General features: G+C 42.8%; 2 protein-coding genes across 2 annotated transcripts; one reads left to right on the forward strand and one right to left on the reverse strand.

Annotated features, from left to right (window-relative positions):
• Window positions 1-3,759: 3,759 nt before the first annotated feature.
• Window positions 3,760-13,208, reverse strand: LOC127334637 (protein BONZAI 1). Its single transcript, XM_051361156.2, has 16 exons — window positions 12,874-13,208; window positions 11,672-11,719; window positions 9,309-9,457; window positions 9,140-9,188; window positions 8,233-8,289; window positions 7,056-7,238; window positions 6,773-6,907; window positions 6,442-6,503; window positions 6,162-6,267; window positions 5,977-6,091; window positions 5,764-5,840; window positions 5,529-5,666; window positions 5,131-5,295; window positions 4,942-5,055; window positions 4,611-4,707; window positions 3,760-4,423 (listed from the first exon to the last, which is right to left on the reverse strand). The coding sequence occupies exons 1-16, from the start codon at window positions 13,015-13,017 to the stop codon at window positions 4,329-4,331; spliced, it is 1,734 nt and encodes a 577-aa protein (XP_051217116.1). The 5' UTR covers window positions 13,018-13,208; the 3' UTR covers window positions 3,760-4,328.
• Window positions 13,209-21,942: 8,734 nt separating this feature from the next.
• LOC139832492 (uncharacterized) lies at window positions 21,943-22,344 on the forward strand. Its single transcript, XM_071822266.1, has one exon. It carries the CDS (start codon window positions 21,943-21,945, stop codon window positions 22,342-22,344), a length of 402 nt encoding a protein of 133 aa, XP_071678367.1.
• Window positions 22,345-23,320: the final 976 nt, after the last annotated feature.

Genomic DNA, 23,320 nt, shown 5'->3' on the forward strand with positions numbered 1-23,320 from the left:
GATCTGCCCTCTCCCAGAGTAGGAGAGGACTTTCGCCTCTGCCGTCGCCTCAATAAATTTCTGCAAAATATGGCTTAGGTTTTTAGGCGAAATAGAGGTTATGGTATAAAGGGGAGTCTGAGGCGATACCCGAGGTGCGAACGGACCTGGGTGGCGTGCCTTACATGTTTGGGCGTGTCACCTGGTGCCGTTCGGCCCTCGTGGCTCCCCTCGCGTGCTTCTTTCGCTCACAGTCCTTCTCGAGGTGAAAAACTGATCAGGTATTTTTGCCTCGATTTTTAGCGATCCAGAAAGCCCTGAAACAAATAAAATACGAAAAGGAGGTTTTCTACCTCCCAAGAATTAAATACCAATGAAGGAGACTTTGTAGGAAAGTCCCGAAATCAACTAAAAATGCATAAATAATGGTGTATGATGGCATATAATAATGAAAACTCCCCCAATCTTAAACCTTTGCTCATCCTCAAGCAAATAAGCGAATAGATCATACCATGCATCAATGAGCTTATGGTTGATAAAAGAAATACGAGCATTACATCATAAACTTATGCATATTCAGTTGTAATGTAAGATCTCTGAACCAACAATCATACAAACATGAACTTCATATAATAGAAACTCTAGCAATTACCTCTTACCATTTGAACAAGACTAACCATTGCATGTTGGACAATTGAACAATGTTTCATGTGTGTCTATCAATATAGATCACTTCTATTCTTGGCTTTTTACCAGCTTTATTTCTCTTTTACTTTGCCTTTGTACCGAAGATAAACTGTCATAAAGCAACTAGTTACAAGAAGAGAAATTTGTAAATGACAAGATGAACATAAAGATTGATGTTTACCAAACACTTTGCCATTTTCTTGATGGGATCAGTTAATAGTCTTGCCTCCTAGTAACCAGTATAAAACCTATTCATGGATCTTTCAATCATGTCATATGCTCTACATCCACCTTTTTCTTTCACTTTCCATGGCTAACCGAATCCTCGGGTGCCGACCTTTTCATTCACAAACTTGTTTGAGCATATGTATTGAAATATCCATGACAACCAGTTTACCCGTTGATTACCAAGTAGCAAAAGAGTATCTCATACCTCCTTGTCATTCTCTCTTCCTAACTATTTGTTCTCCAAGACCACATCTCCAACACAACTTCAAGATATTTTGTTTTTTCTTATAATTCTTAGTATTGCTTGCATGGACCTTTCCTTTGTTGCAAACCATACTTACAAAATTATATGCTTGTCCAACATGCTCAAGTTATATAAGTTCAATATAAGATGTAATCGAAATTTCTAAATACGGGGAGCACATTTGCATTAGTGTTACCCATAAATCGCCATACAAAAGAATCATGGATGACACTATACTTCAAATTTCATTAAAAACCACTTGACCAAAGATAGATGATAATGCTCTAAGAGCTTTCCAAACTATGAGGGGCTTGATAACTACTAGATGAAAGCAAAAAACCAAACTAAGATGACGAACTAAAAATGATATGATAAACTAAAAAGCATAAAAGACTCGATATAACTCCCCCAAGCTTAGTTTGTTGAAGTAGTGTCATCCTTCTTGGCGCTCTCCTCCTCATAATGGGCGTCCCACTCCTTTATTTTCCAAGGATATGGCCTCCTATTATAGAAGGATGTAGGTGGATCGTTGAACTTGGTGGAGGCACCTTCGGCGATCTTGTTGAAGCGATCTTCATACTCACAGTTCCGGTTTTCCACATCCCACATGAGGGCTTGGAACCTATCCAGTTGTGTGAGGATGTGAAAGATCTTCTCCTCCGTGTCCTCGATCCTTGCCTCATAGGCTTCAACCTTCTTCTCCATCTCGATGTTCATCAGGTGATGTGCATCAAGACTACGCTCGATCACAGTGCCATACCTGAAGATGGTGTCCTCGGGAATCTTGAGCCTTTCATCCATGGTGCCCTCGGTCTTCGGAGCCTTCACCTCCTCCATGAGCAGCACCCCCTCCTCGAAGGTCAAGGTCTTCAGATGAGCCACCACGGAGTTGAGGTAGCGGTTCACCACACCCATCTCCTTGGAGTCTTCGCCTCCGAGATTGGATCTGGAGCTTGACATGGTAAAAAACTGAAAGTTCTGGACAAAAAACAAGTTTCGCTCGAAAAGACTCGATGTGAGATTAGATCAGCAGAGGGGGATATATTGATGGAATTTAGGTAAAAACGAAGAGTTTGAGTCAAAACCGAGGCAAAAAGGAAGTCTGAGGAGCGAACGACCTCGGGTGGCGTGCCCAGCAAGGTAGGGCGCGCCACCTGGGGTCTTTCCCCCCTCGTGTCTCCATTTCGCTCAAAACTTTCGCGAAACCTCCTTATTTAAAAGTAACTGCCCTAAAATATGAAAAGATTCTGAGATCGCTATGTACCTGATCTTGACTTTTATTGGTTTCGGGTGTCTGATAGAGGGTAATTCTTGGTGATGATAGCTTCCAGGTTCTAGAGATGTAACTCTTTGACATTTCGTATGAACTTTTCTCCTGCAATATAATGTTTAAGACGTTGTCCATTAACAACATGTGGTTTACCTTTGTAGTCTCCATGAAGACGGATGGCTCTGGAGCGGTACACCTCCTGCACAACTAATGGACCCTGCCATCTCGATGCTAATTGGCCCGCATAGAACTTGAAACGAGAGTTGAACAATAATACTTAGTATCCTACTTTGAATTCCTTTCTTTTTATCTTTTTTTCATGCCAAATTTTTACCTTTTCTTTAAACAATCTAGCACTTTCATAAGGTTCATTTCTCCATTCATCCAATAAGGTTATATCTAGGATTCTCTTCTCTCTCATAGTTTTAAAATCAAAATTAAGTTGCTTAAAAGCCCACCTAGCTTTGTGTTCTAACTCTACAGGTAAATGACATGATTTTCCATAAATCATTCTATACGAAGACATTCCCATAGGATTTTTTAAAGCAGTTCTATAAGCCTATAATGCCTCGTTAATTTTAGATGGCCAATCAGATCTAGCTTTATTATTTGTCTTTTCTAATATAAGTTCAAGAATGGTACAGACCCGTTACCAGTGCCCCAATTATGGCAGATTTGTGTAATTTACTCTCGTTAGATGTGGGATCAAGGGATCCACTACCACGCCCAAGTGTGTTGCAGGCCTAGCCTAGGAGCGGGGAGTATGCGTGTCGTCGCCGGGGATAACGAGATGTAGCAGGTAGCAACATAGTAGCATCCCTTTCCAAGCCCATTTGGGTCTAGATCAAGCTCGTCAACCGATGCTGCCGCTGCCCACTCCGTCTACCGCCACCAGCTCGCCAAACCTGGCCACCGCCAAGCCAGCATCACTGCCAGGGCAAGTGCCTCCACTGTGATCCTAAACCATAAACCTTGGTAGAGGAGATCCGATGATGCCGCCACGCCACACAGGTTTTGCCCAGCGAAGACAGCACGAGGGGAGAGCTTGGCATGGAGGAGCCTAGAGGTGGCAAAACAGGGGCTCTTCAATGCAGCCAGCGGCGGCCAAACAAGAGCAGAGGAGTCACTTTAGATCGCTTTCACAGAGATGGAAATGTTCGATATAAATCACTCATCTTGTGGGGGTGTGGTGTTCAACAATTACTTGACCATATATCTTCATGGGTCGCATACCTGGAGCTATCTCTCTCTGTACATATATCTGCTACTCAGGTGTAGGATTTCCCCAAGCCAGCCGCCATTACACTTTAGCTTCCATAGAAACAACACTTACAAAGATTTTCCTTAAAACTTCACAATAAAGATGGCCATATTCATCGGCCGAGGTATTTTACTAGCCAAACAGAAGGGATGGCCATATGCATCGGCTGAGGTTTTTTACAAGCGGAACTGACAGGAGATTATTTGTTCAACTACAAATTGACATCTCAAAATGAAACTACACTTTAATAGAAGGGGTCTCAAGAACGCCAAATTAAAGCACAATGGAACTAAACTTGGAAAAGACTGTTGCATTTACACAGATGATACACAACTCAGAATTCCAAAGAGGGCTCCTGAAACAATAATCTTCAAGCTACAGTACCTTGCAGTTCTTGCCTGGACATAGCTGTGCTGCACCGTATGGTGGGCTTGACAAGCAACAAAACAGCATGGAGAGTGCGCCATCGATACTTGATCCGGCTATGATCTACATGAGATTAATCTCTTTTCGCTTTTACCAAATCCAATATATATTGCTTCTTTTCACACCCAAGGCTTGAAATTTGCATGATGATGTGACTGAATTGCCATAATCATAGTAACAAGGAACATTATAAGGCTATCTTCTAAAGGCTTAACGCCATATGTAATCTTATATTAACTAATTGCTTGAGTTTCTCTTGTTCTCATGTAAGTCATGAACTGCCCTGGTATCTCAGCAAGAAGTGATTGAACAACGGATATCCCAGCGCCTGGAAACACAAAGGGATGAAATGTCACATTGCTTCACTATCCAAGTGAAGTCCAAGAAACGAAAATCATATGCACAAGGAAACAGCAAACAGAAAATATACGGATGGCAAGATATATGAAAACGGAAACTTTTGCCTTTGAATGCCACAGTAAGAAATTCATCAAATAGTCTACTAAATCACATACCATGCACATCCTTCATTGGGGCAAACTGTATAACATCCCTAGAAGCAACTCTCCCGGTTGAGCTTTCCAGTCTCCCACCTTTATTTGGATCCAGAAACTGCACAGTGGAAATTTAAAGATTTTTTGCTCAAAGAAACTTATTGATGCTAAAGAATCAGAAAATTTGAAGACGAAACTGCACACAAATTTATATGGTGCTAAAGAATTTTAAGAATATAATCTGGTTTCCTAAGGCCCAAGGCTGTATACAAGTGCTACTTAAACATTTAAATATTATCTGTACAAATGAATTTCACAAATAGAACTGTGAAAACTTATCCAGACCAATTACCTCCATTTCCTTGAAGTCAGCCCCACCAACTCCAACAACAACGATAGACAAAGGAAAATCAGATGCCTTTATAATTGCATCGATCGTCTCCTGAAAATCGGTCACTACACCATCCTGTACAAAGGAAAGAACCAACGAAAATGAAAAACATGGTGCATTTTTTTAATATGGGTCTAGAGGTATACATACCGTGACTATTAGCAGAATAAAGTATTTCTGTTGATTGTTTGTAAGGGATTGGCTTGCTATTTCTGTAGCTGTGCTAATTAACGGACCAAAAAGTGTAGGACCAGCCAATGATACATTGCGTAGCGCACTGATATAAGCTGACATAATTCCTTGTATTCCCTCAACCTGGGAAAGTTCATAATGGGTAGGCTATGAATAAATCGAAGTAAACACCTTAAGAAGCCACCCAAAACAAGAGAAACATATGGTAAATGGGTTACGTGATTCATCCATTTCGTAAATAGAAACATTATTGTAAACTTAAGAAAGATAGTTAAGAAAAGCAGATTTTCCATTAGCTTTCCGGAGTTATGACTCAGAATCCTCAGTAGTTCAATGTTGGAAAGAATATAGAATACCTCAGGCTGATATGTACTGCCATTCAAATTGAAACAGTGAGAAACAGGGCCGTCAATAGGTCTAGCTCCATAGCCCCAAGAGGGGAAACGCTTAGCTGGGTCATAGTACTGTAGTACATCTCCAATCTCCAGTATTACCTACCAAAAAAAACCAGCAATGGAAGAACTTAACATCATTGTGCTCAAAGATTCATCAGGACAAAAAAACTAAGGATTTGATAAATCGGTTGCTTACTCTTTGATATGCATTTGGCCGTCCAGAGGGGTCAATATAATGCAAGGAATCTGGAAGCCGCGGATTTCCATTTGAAGCTATAAAGCACAATTTCGAGTAAAAAAAACTATAAAGCATGAAACATTGACGGTGTAAAATTAAGAAATAAGCTGTTACAAACTTGAGCAATGCAAATGGTGAATGGCCAGCTTGCACTAGCATATCTGTGCATACCTGTGTAGTCTATAGCTACCATCAAATTCATTTGACACCCAGCTGAAATATAATCCAGAAAGGTATGTCTATTGTTCTCAAGATATTTCTCCACAAATACCTGACTCTTCAGTACCTGCGTATCAGAATAAAAATAGGTTAATACAGTATAACAGTTGCAGATGTTCTACAGAAATAAATATTACCTCCTTACTATGACAATCATGGGCAGTGCTGGCGGGAACAAAGAAATTTTCACCATCCTGACTATGGTACATGTTTTCCAATTCAGCGACTGATTTTACTATCTTGCTGTCGAATTACAAAGGGTATCTAATCAGAAAACAAATTGGAATTTGAGAATTAATGGCCAGGCTCTAAGGCACCATACAACATATCAATGACTTATGCACAATAAAATGGCAAAAAAAAAGCGCAAAAACACACATGCAGCTAGTGCAGACAGTAACAAAAAGGAACAATTACCCAACTAGGTCATGTTTGCCATTGCTACTGAAGTTGAAGCATTCTATAATGAGGGGGTTCTCCTGAAACAGAATACATAAATGGGAAAAGAAATACATCGGGGTTAGATGCATACAAATATTTGCAACAAAAGCAATGAAAAATTTTCCTTTTCCATTTTAGAAGAACAGTTCTTTCACTTGAAGAGCACCAACAGCACCACCTAGTGGCTCAATTAAGCATACACATAATGTTGTCTCGAGGAAAATGAAAGGTCATATACAACTATGTAAGTTCTGTTTGGGCCCTAAACAGAAGTGCGTAAGAAAATAGAAGAGGAAAGATCTCATGCCTTACTTCCAATCTGTTGGAGATTCAAAATTACTGGCTTCCACTTAGGATTGAGATCATTCTTCCTTACTTCTGTCTTGCAAATTGGAACAGGTGTACCGTTCTCTGATATTCTAGATATTAGCAAGAAAGGATCCTGTAATAAGCATGGTTAGATAAGTGAAAACTAATTTGGACTTCGAGAACCAACAATGCACATGTGAAAAGAGATAGATAGGCATGTTTGAAATGCGAAGGCAACATCAGTAAACAAGTACCAACCAAAAAATGAAACGTAAGCTTACACTTTTTGAGAGAAGGTCCTTGATTTCAAGATCTGAACAGTGGAATACCATTTCCATTAATGCTTTTGAACCAGCGCTTTCTTCAGCCTCGACAGTTAGCTCACCAGATTTACTAGGATTTGGTAAGTTATGCTCAGAAACACCAAGCTTAAGGGTCAATAGTCTGTTCTGTTTGGTGATAACCTACAAAATCAGCCTTGATCTCAGGAAACAAGATATGCATCTAAAGCATGTATAGATTAATAATTTTCAAACTCAATGACATTACAAGGTTTTGAATTTAATATACTCTTGATGTGATGCAAGTTCAGCCCCATACTGCTTTCCAACCACAACAATATGTTCGTGATGAACCTAGAATAGTATCTACCAGAGCTGGAACTGTGCAGTAAAACTTAAGATAAATGATGAAGAGACGAAATGGCAAATTAAAAATCTTGTAGTTAGTAACTACTCCCTCTGTTTCTATGCGAAGGGCGTATATTTTCTAGCTCGTAGATTAAGGAGTGTCTAACGATTGCAAATCATTCCAAACGTACCCCTATTAAAACGATAGATCTGTTCCAGATTTTTTCCTGCCTATGGGAACCGACTCCTCTTTTCTCTCGTAGTACATGGCAGCGCATGCCTTTCTCTCTCATGCCCCAGGCCCCCAACCACTCCTTTCCATGCATGCAAACATGCAAGACCAATAGCAGCGCAGCAGTAAATGACCGCCTCCTGATTTTCTCCTTATTTCCACGCACGCGTCATGCTCAGCCAATGGCAGAGCCTTAATTACGCTGCTCTCTCCCAAAGATTTAGGTCGAAGCACACAATTAGGAGGAAGTAGTTCCAACTCTTCAGATTGCCATGTTTGGCTGCATATACAATTGTATTAGTTTGAGGCAGGTGTTGTTTTTTAAGACCGAAAGATAGCATGAAAAGGAAGCTCTGAAGGCAAACTTGATTGTGTTCTATGGCTGCAGTCTGAAGTTGTTCAAACCTGGTTACTAAGTTTATCGTAACATCAGGATTTTTAACTTTAGACTTGTTGGTAGTTCCAGATATTCATGGCAGAATGCCCAAATAGCTACACTTTCTACAACGCAAGGTGTGTTTTGTGCACTGAAGTATTAGTCCAGTAAAGAATCAATAGCCAGGAGAAAAGCAATTATTTTAGTCATAATAAACATACCTCAGACAAATTACAGATTGCTTCTCCAAGAAACTGTTGCTCTTCCAGCTTAAGCATCTGCACTTCAGAGCAGATTAATTTAAAAACTGCGACGCACAGATCAAAGGAGCAACGAAGAAGAGTTTCCAAGACATCATATTTACTATTCCCTCCGATCCATAATAAGTGCCGTGGTATTTTGAACTAAAACCACGACACTTATTGTGGATCGGAGGGAGTAGCATCTTTGCGAAAACCAGCGTGTGCACTGGAATGTAGGTTAGGGTTTCTAGGGGCTGTTTGGATCATGCCCCGGCTAGCCCCGCCAAAATTGGCACGCCAATAATTTGGCGCAGGATTTCGCCGCCAGGATCTCGCCAACGCGCTGGCGTAGAAGCTGAACGGAGGGACCAAAATATTGGCGTGGTTCGGAAACTCTGGCGCTGATCCAAACGGATCCGGCGGTAGTAGTCAACGACCAAAAAATTGGTTGGGCAAGGCTTGGCTGCAATCCAAACAAGCCCCTAATACCAGCAAACAGAAATGGTAGAGAAAAATAAATTAAAGGTACAAAAAAATGGGTAAGAATTGATGTTTATCAGAAAAAAAAATACAGATATATTTCTTTTACTTTGGGAATCTATGCAGAATCACCATTTTAAGATACTTGGCTTCTAGAGGATTTCAGTAACCAATAATTAAAAGATATTGAGCAATTAAACATTTCGTTTTGTATAATTTACACCATTACAAATAATGGTAACTGAACTTGCTGCTACGTGATCCTATTTGGGACACTGCAAAGAAAGCAAAGTGGTCATGAAAACTAGACTTTCACATTGAAGTCTTCTTTCTTAACAGAGAACCAATCAGTATAAGGATTTTGAGAGGAAAAATGAAAACAATAACCCAATTAGAACATAATTACCTTCTCACTGACATCATGAAACTGTGGATCAATGTCAAAAATCTGAAACCTGCGAGTAAACATATATTTCATAATTGAAGATGGTTAAGAGGTAGCATCCACTCTTAACAATGGTAATGCAAGATACAAACAAGGGGAAATATCGAGGTAAATTACAACAGAAACTTACACCAATGGCTGAAGAACTTCAAACTGGTATTGCAAATTGATCTTTGCAGTCCAAGATGGGTTCAGTGAATTTAGAATTACTTCAGTACGCCCAATTTCTTCAAGTGCTCCATCATTGCTTTTAGAATAAACAATGACCATGGGATTGCTCTAGAAAGAGGAGATTAAGAAGAAATGGAATATGAAGTTGGATGAGACAGCACGACAGAGTAATTTGACATATTTCTAGCGCGTGCGCAGAGAGAATAATGGCTGCTGCTTTTTACTGGATTCAATTAATACTTTGTGAAAAAGTTAGATATTCAGAGGAATTACAGAGGTCTGGAGGAGTCAGCCAAAGGTACGTACTTGGATGGGGTATCCGAATCAATTGGCTGTCATTCAAATTTCATTTGGTAGCCTTTCCAATTCACTATTCGAGGCAACTTAAAGCTATAATTATTTTACTATGTATTCCCTCCGTTCCAAAATAAGCGACTCAACTTTGTCTAGATACAGATAGTTATAGGTACATCCTTATCTAAACAAGGCTGGGTCACTTATTTTGGAAAGGAGGGAGCACATTACTTTGTTTTAAAATATCTACATTTCTGGATAGTGTTTAAACAAAACAACTTTCGTGCTAACTACACTGGCTGCAAATGCTGCAATGCAAGTTACATGAGCTCCCAGGGCAAACAAACCATTGCATGCAACTGTTCATATTGATGTTCAAGTATGAGCCCACTAACAAGGTAAGAACACCTGAATGAACAAGTCAACATGAAAGCTGGTCAGAGCAAAGTCACCTGCCTTTATCATGAATCGTTTTATGTATCTATACACTAAAGAGTGTCTAGATACATTTGAATTTAGACAAATTTCCGACAACGTTTTATGGGCGGAGGGAGTATTACATATAAAGTACTTTTATTATATTCAAGTTCAAGTATGCACCCACTAAAAAAGGAGCAACATCTGAATGAGCATGTCGACATGAAAGCAAATCCACTTGCTTTATCATGGATGGTACTATGTACAGTATTACATTCTAAATTACTAGTATTAATTATCCACTGCCAAAAAACAGATTCTTGAATAATGTTGTGAACCTAGATTTGCAACAGTTCAACCACTGCTAAAGATAGCAAGCCGAGCTGCATGTGATGTACACATGGGTTAGGAGAAGAGAACATTGGGAGATAGTACAAATGGACTTACTAGACCTTTCTTAATACAACAGGACTATCTCATGTATTCTTTCCTAATACAACTAGACTCTTCCCTCGTCCTATTTTTTTACTCTTCTAACTGCTCGCTTTTTTTCCACGACTTTGCCCGTGATGCTGCCACTACCTTTATGCAATAGACACATGTCCACAGCAAATAAACATCACACAATATACTCCTTTGTAATACTAAGTCAGAAATTATGACGGGCACCATGATTCTTTAATTAGATGTCTAAGCACTTGTGAAAACGCACATGAAGAGAGCTATATGGATCCTCTGCAGCGAGAAGGGAGAATCCCAAGTACCATTTGAGTTTGATGAAAGAAGTCATTGTTGGCATTGAGATCTAATCCTATTATCTAGCTTATTGTAGTGAGGAACGCGCAGTGGCATAAGCATTTGCCATCAGGAGCAGTAGGTTATCGGCAACACGAGAGGCACAACGTTGGCCGTGGTCACCGCGTGCACCGAGCGTGGTCATGGGGTTCTTCTCTCCCTTTCCTCTCTGGCCCCTCTGTCGTATGATCAAGCTCCAGGAACTTCTCATCTGCCTGTTTTCTTCCTTATCCCCTCGGCCAGGACTCAGCCATGCCATGGCATTCTTCTTTGCTACAGAAAACAAAACCGGCCAAACGAGCTAGCCCGAGCTCACTGCGGTCCAAGAAAATGGGCTCAGATCGGTCAATCCCTCTCGCAGGCCGAGCTCAACTCGGGTCGAGCATCGCCTAGCTTGGGCCGAGCCCAAAACCTCGGGCTAAACATCCAGCTTTACTTGGAACATGTGTTCTTATTAGTACATTAGTACAACAAGTCAGTATTTTCCGCCTTGTTTAAATTGGGCATTTCTTTGATAATTGGGGCTATAGCAGGGGTAACAATGGAAAAAAAACTAGTTAGTTCTTTTTCACTGGCAGAATAATTGCATTGGTGAACTTACTATTGCACACATTCACAATGGTAGATATGCAATTTTCTACTACTTAAACAACCAGAGATGACATACATGTGTTTCTATTACCACTTTGCTAGTGAATCATTTCAAGTATTCAACGGGTATATATGCAGTAGCAATACATGCAGACTCTAGTTAAGATATAATGGAAATTCATACAGGTGAAACCACAACTGGGAGAAGGGGGAAAAGGAACATACCTTGGAGAAATACTCTTGATCGCCCAAAATCGAGGCAGAGAGAGATAACTGCTTCAACATGCCACATAGAGCCAAAGTTAAAAATACAACACAACTGAGCAGGTCCAATCAATTCTTGAAATTATACTGCTACAACTGAAAGATTAGGCAATAAAACCTAAACAATGAATAAAACTACACGTTCTTCAGTCCCCGAGCAAAAACGCATTGCAAACCCCTTGGAATTCAATATCAAATACTACTACATGACCATAAAAAAATACTGCTTAGTCACACAAGTAGAAGAATAACAATCTGCAGCCAAAGAATTTAAAGGTGAGGAACCAATTATCACTTGGCTTCTGAAGCGTGTGCATGAGGTGGTCGCTGAGGGTCTGGTGGACTGGATGTGTGCTCCCGGTTCGCAACAGGGTGACTCGGTGATGCCCCGGAAGCTAGCTTGTGGGGTGGTTTTTGGTGTTCTCAGGGCATAAGGCCCTGATGGCATGATCTTCCCCCATTGTCGGGTTTGTAGGTGTTGTGTGGTGGCTTGGGATTGTGTTGATGTATGATCTTGTCAAACCTCTGTTGAATAAAATTTAAATAAAGGCCGTATGCCGTATGCATCTTTTCGATGCAGAGGCCGAGGTTCGACCTCCTTTTCGGGAAAAAAAAAACATAATTCTAAAAAAATAGCATAGGTTGTTTTGTGTTAAACTCATATCCATATCAAGAAGAGAAATAGATTGGAACATAAGAGATTGAATGGCCTTGCATACGTCTCGTTCAACACCATGTGTGGGTTAATTGGTACTACCTCTGTCCGGATTTAATTGACGTCAATCTGTTCATTAGCCTTCTCCTCCCACGTCGATTAAATAGGAACGGAGGGAGTACTATGTATTTCGAACTCGTGGACCTTGTGGTGAACGTATGTTAATGTTAGTTGTCATTTTATGTTGCTAAATCTTCTAATAAATGCGAATACAGTGGACAGTGCCAAAAAGGAGGGCGCTAGTGGAGTAGTAGCATGTGGCAAATGCGACTACCGATCACGCCAAGCACAAACAGCTACAACTCCCCATGTAGGAGCGCGCACGAGCACCGAGGTACCTACCGACCCACGCCGCGCGCAATGCCACGACCCCCATAACCCACCGAACGAGGTCGTCCCAAACTAGTAGTGGTGTACTAGCAGAATAGCAGTGGCCAGGGCTCCGTACCTCGATCTGCGTGGACGCGCCGGCGCCGCGTGAGCGGAGGAAGCGGTCGGCCGCGGCGGAGGCTGCCTCGGCGACGGATGCGGCCGGGCCGACGGAGTGGCGGCCGGCTCCATGGCCCACCTCGTCGGAGCAGCAGTTCCCCATGGCGTCCTTCTCCTTGGCCGACGAGGCGAGGTGAGATCTATATCCGCGTACCGATCTCCGCGAGCAGGGAGAGGGGCGCGTGGTGAGGCGATGGGATGGGACGGGACGGAGCAGGAGCAACTGCAGCAAGTGGAGACGACACGGAGACTTGGAACAACGGACGGCGAGTGGGGGCGGAATTTACGGCTTTGTCCCTCTTCCGCTGGGTGTTAGGATAGCTGCTGGACGGCCCGGCAGACAAGACTTTGACTCGACCTACTCCTTTCTTCGCACAGCGCCTCTTTATTAATTTTGAGCTAATTACACTTGAGGTCCAGAAACTTGTATAGCATGTGAAGCTTTGGGCCTACTACTTGCAAACCGTGAAGATTTGGTCCAGAAACTTGCAATTTGGACTCATCACTGGTCCTCGCCAATCAGAAGCCGCCAAGTGTCATCCACGCTGGCAGTTTGGACGCGCTGGCATGTGTAGTTTTTGCTGATAACCCTCTGCTGTTTCCATTTTCTCTGTTTCTAGTCTGTCTGAACCGCCCGTTGGATCGTTACAGGTGTCGTCGGTTGCGCGTCGGCTGCACGAATCTCCAACCCTAGTCGAGCTGAGCTGAGACAGGAGCAGCGGCGGGCGGCGAGACAGGAGCGGCGCAGCTGGTCGGCGGAGACAGGAGCGGAGCAGCGGCGGAGAGGAGCGAGGGAGGTGCCCCGCGGAGAGGAGCGAGGGAGCAGCGGCGGAGAGGAGCGAGGGAGCTCAATGGCGACGACGACGGTGGGCCGTGAGTTCAACGGAGGCGGTGGCGGAAGCAGGTGGGCAGAGGAGGAATGGAAGGAGACGTCGGTCGTCTACTACCCCACGGCGACGAGAGGTGCTGCCACGCCGTCAAAGGTAACCTTCTTCGTCGTCTCCGGCTGTTTCCCCTTCTCTGCCTCCCCTGTTCCTAAATTGTTCTTTGAAGCAAAATTGTGCACACAATTCTGAACCAAATTTGTTTTTTTCAAATTCGTAGGAAACATTGGATCAATTGGAGAATGATGGTGTGATTAGAAGCAGGAATTCCAGAGACATTGAGGAAGAAAATAAGCAGCTAGTGCATAAGCTTAATGAAATGGAAAATGAGATAAAGAGAAGGAATCTAGGAAGAAAGAAATGCAGAGGGCACACCAGCAAGATCTTAGAAATAGAGATAGGAGAGAGTTTATAATGTTGACAGTTGTAGCTTCTTGCTTGATCTTGTACTGTGTTGTTGCTTTGTTCATCAGGGGCTTTGTGTGAGCCATTTTTGTACCAATGTACATGTTTTTGGTGAAATAAAAATTATGTGATGTATCAATGGCAGCAATTGGATGCATATCAGATGATATCAATGTTGAGGAAATCGCTTATCGGGGTTAACTCGGTCGGCTCACGATTAGCGATTAATAGGCAAATCGGCCGATTAATCGGGCGATAAATGAGTTAATCGGGTGATAAATGAGTTTATCGGCTAATCGGTGACCACTGAATAGGGATTAATCGGGCGATTAATCGTTGAATCGGACGTTTTTTTGAACAGTGGATGATATTAAGCATTACTTGATTGCACAATCCCTCCATGGCAGTAGTTGATAGCACAATGGCTATAAATCCAAATTACATCAGTTCCACAGTCAACATGTTTAATTCATAGCACAATCTAAAATAAATAAGTACAAAAAATGATGCTTCTCTAGGAATTGTCACACACCATATTATGATAATATGAATCACATCTAGATGTCTTCTAGTGATGGTGCATTCTGGCTTAGTTGCATCTCTTGTACATTCATCTCTGGAATGTTCATCTCTGGAATGGTCATCTCTGGAATGTATTCCTCATTTAAATCAGGGAAAGGATTGTCATCTCCAAACATCAGGTAGTAGAAACTGCCAGGCCTTGTTCTGTATCCTCTATTTGTCCTCTCTCTGCCAACAGGTGTATCAACTAAAGCTTGTGCTTCTGCTAGCATCTCCAGGTCTGTATCATGTACTCCACTTGTGCTAGCATCTGCAGGTCTTTTTTTTCCAGGTGGTGCTTCATGAGGTTGGTCTGCAGTTCCACTTGTGCTGGCATCTCCACTTCTTTTCTTGGTAGCTCTTGACATAGATCTTCCCCTAGCTCTTCCTCTTGCTGAATCTCCATCTGTGCTAGATGTTGATCTGTTCCTTCCTCTGCCTCTTCCTCTCTGTGAATTTGCTCTTGCTCTTCCTCTTCCTCTAGTTGTTGCAGTAGTCATCCTTCCTGTTGGTAATGGCATGCTTTCCCTGGCATTAACAACAAACTCACTCTCTGGCAGTGGTTCATTTGCTCTAGCAATTGGTGCATGAGTAGCTTCCTGGACAGTTAATTTTAGTTAGTCCAATATATCATATGAGCATGGATTAATAGCATTAATAGAAGGAGTGTAATACATTACCTCTTGTCCCATCATATAAACCATATGATCTTGTCTGTGGCTTGGGTCCAGGGTTGGATCAGGGTTTTGAGGGAATAAATTCTGCATGAAAAGCAGATAAAGCATGTCATGACAAGCAAGTGCATGACTATTCTTTGGAGAGTGAGTGTGATGGAGTGACAGTGCATATACAATGAAATTATTCTGATTCCACTATCTCTGTCTAGTAACTTGTGAAGTTTGCCTGTTAACTTGTTATTTTCAGTTGTTGTCTAGCTGTCTTTTGCTATATAAATAACAGCTACTTACAATGTGCTCAGCAGGCATAGCATGGAGTGTACTCGCAGGTCCACTGGTTCAAGGTCACAAGAAAATGCAGGTGCCCATCCTCTAGTGTACCATAGAAGAAGTGCAAGGGAGAGGCAACTGGCAGAGGAGAGAAATAGATAGTTCATGGAGCAAGAAGCTGTTACTGGTTTGGAGCAGCTAGGTGAGTGTGTTGTTAGAAGGATGTTTATGGCATTGCCTGCTCCTAATGCTCCAGCAAACACCAGAAGGGCTTGTCAATCTACTATGCCATCCATGGATGAACTGCCAAGAAGAGTTGATGGGCTACATCCTAGGGAGGCAAGGAATCAAAGGCTTTGCTCAGGTGATTACCCTCCCTTGGATCAGTTGGAGAGAGCTCTTGAGGGACAATACCTGCATGCATTGGTTCCTCCACAAGTAGAGAAGGAAGTGACAGCATTCATTGTGCTATGCAAGGTGAAGAGAGCAATGAAAAGATGGGTGGCTAGGATTAGGAACAAATTAAAGAACCAGTAGTATGTGTGTGTTTCCCTAGCAAGCAATGCAGTAGTGTGTGTGTGTGTGAGAGAGAGCCATGGGCAATGTAATGTTGTTTGTGAAATAAAATGTCTTGTGCCAATTACTTACCAGCATTATGTCAGGAATGTCATATTCTTCATCTTCTTCAATAATTCCAGCAAGTTGTTGAGCCATTTGCTTCTGCACAAATTTAATGTGACCTTTTTTGTTGTGCCCAGATTTACCACATGTAGAGCAGTGGATGTGCACTCCAGCCCTGGTAAACACCTTCACTCCCTTCTTCATCTTCTCTTCTGGTGCTTCTCTTATATTTTTCTTAGGCCTCCCCATGACTTTTGTGAAGAGAGGTGGATGCACTTCTGCACAATCCACTTTGTCCCAGAATATTCTGCCTCTTAATGGTGCCAAATTAAATCCATATGCTCTATTATATGTTTCAACTGTGTAGCAAGAATGGACTAGATTTTCTGGATTTAGTCTGTCTGTCCTGCAACAAGCAATTGCATGGTGGCAAGGTATGCCAGTTAGCTGCCACCTCTTGCAGTCACAGGTTTTACCCTTCAAGTCAACACAGTAAGCTCTCTCTAGCTCATGTGATTGCACAGAGAATTGGTAATTTCCTTCTGCTTGCACAATGCAATTCATACTCCACTCAGTAAGCTTGTCTAGTTTCTTCTTTATTTTTGGACAAATCCTTCCATGCCATTTAGCAGCATCCCTTTGTTTGGACAAATTCCTTTGCATCTGCTTGTAAAATAGCATCTCAAGCATTGACAGCACTGGATTCTCCCTAGCTGCCAATATGTAACTATTGAAAACCTCTAAATGATTGTTCAGTAACATGTCACACTTGGAAAAATCAGAGAAGAATGCCTTGATCCATGTGTTTGGTACTAATTCTTCCACCCACTCATATGCTTGCTCACTGTCTACCTTCATCTTTTCCATGTTTTTCTGCCATTTGGGAATATTAGTTGATCTTGCTATGGCCCACAAGTCATTCTTCAGTGTCTCTCCTCTATGGCCTGCTTTTTGGAAATTCTGAATCAAATGTCTCACACAAAACCTGTGCTCTGCATCTGGGAAGACCTTCTCCACTGCATTGATCAGGCCCTTTTGTCTGTCACTCATAATTGTCCATGGAGCTGTGTTGGTGATGTTGAGATCATCCCTTAGTGTTGTCAGGAACCACTCCCAAGAACTTGTGCACTCCACCTCCACCATGCCCATGGCAATGGGAAAAATGCAGTCATTGGGGTCTATTCCAACACCAGTAAGCAACACTCCCTTGTACCTTGTTTTAATATGACATCCATCAACACATATTAATGGCCTGCATCCACTGAGAAATCCTCTTTTGCAGGCATCATATGACCAGTACATTGTTGCCAAGTGTTCCTTCACAATGTCACTCCCTGTTTCTTTCACAGAATTGGTGGAAAGGAAGAAAGTTGATCCAGGGTTTGCCCTCTTTAGCTCTTCACCATAGTCCCTTAGTAGAGAAAACTGTGCTTCTTCATTACCATGGATTTCTAACAGTGCAGCCTTCCTTGCTCTCCCCAACTTCCACCTGTCAGGGCACATGTTGTATTTTCTCTGAACCTTTGCTGCAAATGACTGCAGGTCCATTTTTTGATTGTCTCTGAATTCATTAATGAATTATGTGCATAGGAATTTAGCTGTAAGAGTTCTCATTTCATAAACTCTCTCACATCTGTGTTCTCCTTCATAAGATGTCACCACATATCCACCTGACCTCTGCAAATCAAAACCTATCTTCAGCCTCCATGGACAACCTTCCTCACACCTAACATGAAGCATGGTTCTGTCATTCTTTGTTTTCCTTGTCTTCACACTCTCTCTGATGCTATATGCATTAACTGCTTGCCTTGCCTCTTCAATGCTAGCAAATTTCATGCCAATTCTGAATACAGGAGATTCCATGTCCACAACAGGGTTAAATGCAGCAAACCTGTACTCTAGCTGCAGTCTTTCTCCTTCTTCCAAATTAAGATCTCTGTCTTCCAGTTGTGAATCATCTTCCAGGTCATGAGCAAGCACAATCTCATTGTTGTCATGCAATTCAGTGTCAACATTGTCCAAGAACAAATCATCATCTCCAGATTCTGCATCATAGTCACTGTCAAAAAATTCAGAGTCTGTTGAGCTATCACTGTCTGAACCATCTGCACATGACTGCACACTCCTGGCCAAGATCTTGTGCTACAACAATTGATGTTGATGCTGCTTCTTCAGAGAGTACAAGATCATTTCTAGCAATTGCTGCTCTAGCCCTTACAAGCTCAGCCCTGATCAACCTGATAAAATTTGTGTGATCAACAAATATTACCAGGGTTTTATGTACTTTTGCTTCCCTTCTCATGTCTACCAAATCATCATCAGTAACCAGAGGCACCAAACCATCAATCAGCTCTTTACCTGGGCAAAGCCAGTACACATGAACCTTCTCATTTCTCAAACAATTAAGCACACACAGAATGTGATCAAGGGTTGAGTTGTTCCAACTGTCAATTAGCAGATTGTCAAATACAGAGACAGTGTCATCCACATAGCTCAACTTTTCTGCAAGGCCACAGAAAAAGCCATTGTGGCACACCTCCAGAGAAAACAGCTTTGGAGCAAGCTTTGGATTAGTAACTGCAAAAAATAAGAAGAAGACAAAGAATCATTCAACAGTGATATGTCAAGTTAATTTGAATTGTCAATTCTTGTCTCATTAAAAGTATTGTTGCCTTGTGTGTGAGCATTGTCATGTTCCTGCCACATCCACCTTAAATATGGGTGCCACAATGTGCTGCCTGGCCAAATTGAGCTCAACCATGGAACACATTGAGTGGGCTGACAAAAAAAGAAGAAGCACTGGTTCCAGAACAAGCTCTGCTCCATTGTTGAGCTCAAGTGCTAGTGCAAGGGAATATAGAACAAGAGAGAAAGAATTGCTAGTCTACCACAGAAGAAGTGCTGAGGAGAGGGAGGCAGCAGCAGAGAGGAATATGCTACATAGGCTAGCTCTAGAACTAGATGCTGCAGCTGGCCTAGAAGAGCTAGGTCATGGCATGGTCTACTCTCCTGCAAATAGGCATGTTATGTCTGAGATAACAACCTCAGTTTAGCCTACCCAACCAAAACAACCTAGAGTGTATGGCTCCACTGCAGATGAAGCTGTTAAATACCCTGGAAGACTAGCATTTGATCCTTTATTTGTTCCTAAAAAAAGAGGAGTCCATGCTAGCTGCTGTCATGTTGTGCAAGATAAAGAAAGGCATCCAAGGGTTTGCAAAGAAGGTGTCCAACAGCATGAGTTGCAAGAAACAATAATGTGCTATCTATTGCTAGTTAGTTTCAAAGTTAATTTGCCACTTGCTGTTGTCATGTTGTTACTATTGCACTTGTATCTCAATTTGCCAATGAGTTGTTGTCATGTTGTTAGTACTGCACTTGTATCTCAATTTGCCAATGTCATGTGTCTGTTGCAATGTTCCTCTTCTAATATGAGTGTTAGCAATGTACTTCATGTCTATCTCCATTTGGCTGTCAGAGGTAACACTAACTGAATTTAACTGAAAACATGACACTATGAACACCAAATTTTCAGAGTTAACACTTGCACAATTCTGCCTAAATTTGAATTTTTCTACTCCTACTCCACGACAAGGAATCAAACTAACATATCTATCACAGAAAATTAACCAAAACAAGTCATGATTCTCGGATTGAACGAGATTAGTGTCCGCTTTTCCGCCTAACTGCAACAAGCAAGAACTGCCTCAATGCACCTCACCTGTGAGCGATAATTGCCTCAGACGACATTGTCGTTCATTACGGATCGATTCGTCGCAAAAAATTTGGTTCACTACGTTCCTAACTTACCCTCACCAAGAACAGCGCGCTCCGCGGGCCGGGAAGCAGAGGAGGAGAAGCAGAGGGAGAAGACGAGATCGAGGACGGCGAGGCGTACCATACGGTGGCGGATCATCCTTCCAGAGCCTCTCCCGAATCTCCGGCGCATCCATCGGCTGCAGCGGTGGAGCAGCGGCGGGAGCAGCGGCGGGAGGAGCAGCGCGTGCGCGACGAGGAAGAAGACACGCGCCGATAATTTTGCTAAAAAAACAAATAAAATACTAAACCACCACGCCGTCCGCGCGGGAGGACTTAAGTGACTGATGAATTAGTTCCAGGGGGTATTTGCAAAGTTACCAATGCGACAAAAACCACCTGGCCACCCGATTCGGAGTCCAGCTTGGCACAGTCCGCATCTGAGGACCAAAACTTCACATACGTTGCAAGTTCCTAGACCAAATCTCCACGGTTTGCAAGTAGTAGGACCAAAGCTTCACATGCTATACAAGTTCCTGGACCTTAAGTGTAATTAGCTCATTAATTTTCATCATCATCTAACAACCATCCTAGTAAATAATTTGTCACATAATTGTCACCCATATTGCTAGACGTGTTTTAGTGTACGTGTAAATTTAGGGCGCTTTGGTAGCCTTGGGCGCCCTTGGCTCGCATCAGCACATCATTTTTTGGGTCGTTTGGTTTTCTAGGCTCAGTCGCGTTCTTGCATAGCACGGGTCTTAAAGTGACTTTGTCATCCTACAAGTCACTGACTTTGTGTCACTTACAAGTGGGGTCAGGTGGAACCCTTCATTATATGGGCCCCACGTGGCCCCACTTGTAAGTGACACAAAGTCAGTGATTTTGTGGGATGGCAAAGTCACTGAAGCTCAATCCCTCTGGGACAGGCCCCGGAGGAACGTCTAGTTTGACAGTTTCTCCAGGGTTAGGCCCTAACGAGACGAAAATTGACAACGTCGTTCGCTAGGGAACTCCGCCTCGCCCAGCGGCGTTGCGCAGCAAAGGTAGGGGTAACCTCCCTCTTCTGTTACCCTCTCCATTAGCTCCCTCCCAAATTTTCCATTCCCTCAATTTTCGCATCGGCGGCGACGACCCAGATCTGGGAGCGCGCATCTCCCTTCGGTCTCCAGCGCCGGAGCAGGGTCCTCTTTTCCAGCCGCGGCGGAGCCTGTGCACATCTGCGGTGGCTTTCGGCCATGTCCGTCGTCCGCCATGACGGAGATAAGGGGAAACTCATCTGCTCTACTGGTAGATTCATGTTGGTAGAATTAGTTGGGTTCGATAAGACCGTTCGTAGTGCATCGATCTTGTTTGAGTAGACTGACCAGCTCAAGCTTATGGATCACGCCGCAACACTCATCATTTGCATACAAGCCTGGATCCTTATGGTGCACAAGAGAGCAGTTATGCATGCTGCTTTTCTTCGTGTGAGTTACGGTCCTATGGTACAACGAGATCAGGAGAGGATTGCCAACCTAAACCACATCTACAACTACAACGACGTAGAGGCTATCCAGATGCTACGGATGAGAAGAGCCCCTTTCTATGCACTTGTGAAAACGTTCAGGGGTAGAGGAATGCTGACTAATAGCATCCACACCTATTTAGGGGTGAGTACAAAATCATGTTCCTTCTACCTATCAGTTGTGTGGTACTGTCATAAACATGACTGTGTGCTATTTTTTTAAAGGAATGCATTGGGGCTATTGATGGTACGCATGTCACTGCAAAGGTACCGAGATCAATGTCTGGAGCATTCCGCATGAGGAAACACTACCTAGCTAGAACGTGCTAGCAGCTGTAGATTTCGATATGAGGTTCACCTACGTGCTTGCTGGGTGGGAGGGTTCGGCTCATGATGCGAGCATCCTGGCCAAAATCTTGTCAAGGCCTGATGGGTTGCAAATCCCTAAGGGTAAGTTCTACATTGGAGATGCTGGATATGCATGCCGACCTGGTATTCTACCTCAATTCAGGAAAACAAGGTACCACCTCAATGAGGTCTCTGTGAAGCACCGACCTCAGAATGCGAAAGAGTTGTTCAAGGTCCTTAGAGCCACCATTGAGAGGGTCTTTGTTGCATTGAAGAACAGGTTCAAAGTCCGTAACCAGAAACCGTTCCACACTATTGACACTCAAGTAAAGCTAGCACTTGCTTGCTGCATTCTTCACAACTGTATCCTAGGTTGGGGCGAGGATGAGTTCTTCGAATAGGTTGTCACTTTTGATGAAGTAGAGACCGGCCATGGCATGGACGCAGATGACAATGATGCCTAGAAGGAGAAGAGGCAAGAGTGGGCAGACGTAATGTGGGAAGCCAGAGCAACACCACCATCTAAGAAGAAGTGAAGAAGTGAAGAGGAAGAAGAAGAATAAGAAGTGAAGAAGAAGAACCCCCTATGATCCCATGTTTCTCGAACCCCTATTCAATCCCCGTATGTTGAACGACCCCGTGATGATAAAATGCCATTTGTAGTAGCTAAGGAGCATCGTGTTATGAACTACCATTCGTACTAGCTAGGGCTGATGTCTTGAACTGCTAGCTTCGTAAGTTTGCAATTGACATGAACTATGATTTATGTGTGATGGGAGGTGAGAGCATGGTAAGGCTACCCATTGTAGATAAGAGGTCACCTTAGGCATGCCTGGATGGAGTGCCAAACAGGGCTAATCTCATCTCCATCGATATTTCGGGTTGGCTGCAGGAAAATAAACAGAAAAGCCTTTTCAGCCTAGCCGATGCAGCCCGACCTACCAAACAACAGGCCAATTCTAGCCCGTGGCTCGGCTGGACGCGCAGGCGTGCATGCACCACTGCGCCAGTGAGCCACGATTCGGGTCCAGGCTACAAACGTGCCCTAGATAAATCAGAGGCATCGATACTAAAGAAAGGATCATCTATCCAACCAATCAACAGGTGTTATGGGGATCGACGAACTAAGAGGTGGTAAATTATGGCTAGATTGAATACAAATTCAATATGTTCATAGATGTTCCTCCCAACCTCCCTCACATCTATTCAATTACAACTTAGCGATAAACATAGATCTAGATGATAAGTTCGTCATTTCTTTCTTTCTAGCCAAGTCTAAACATTCGCTAGACGTGTTTTAGTGTACGTGTAAATTTAGATAAATCTGAGACATAAGTATTATATTGAAGGTGAACAATTTTGATTTTTCATCCTACA

This window comes from Lolium perenne, chromosome 6 (genome assembly GCF_019359855.2).
Source record: "Lolium perenne isolate Kyuss_39 chromosome 6, Kyuss_2.0, whole genome shotgun sequence".
NCBI classification, from domain to species: Eukaryota; Viridiplantae; Streptophyta; class Magnoliopsida; order Poales; family Poaceae; genus Lolium; species Lolium perenne.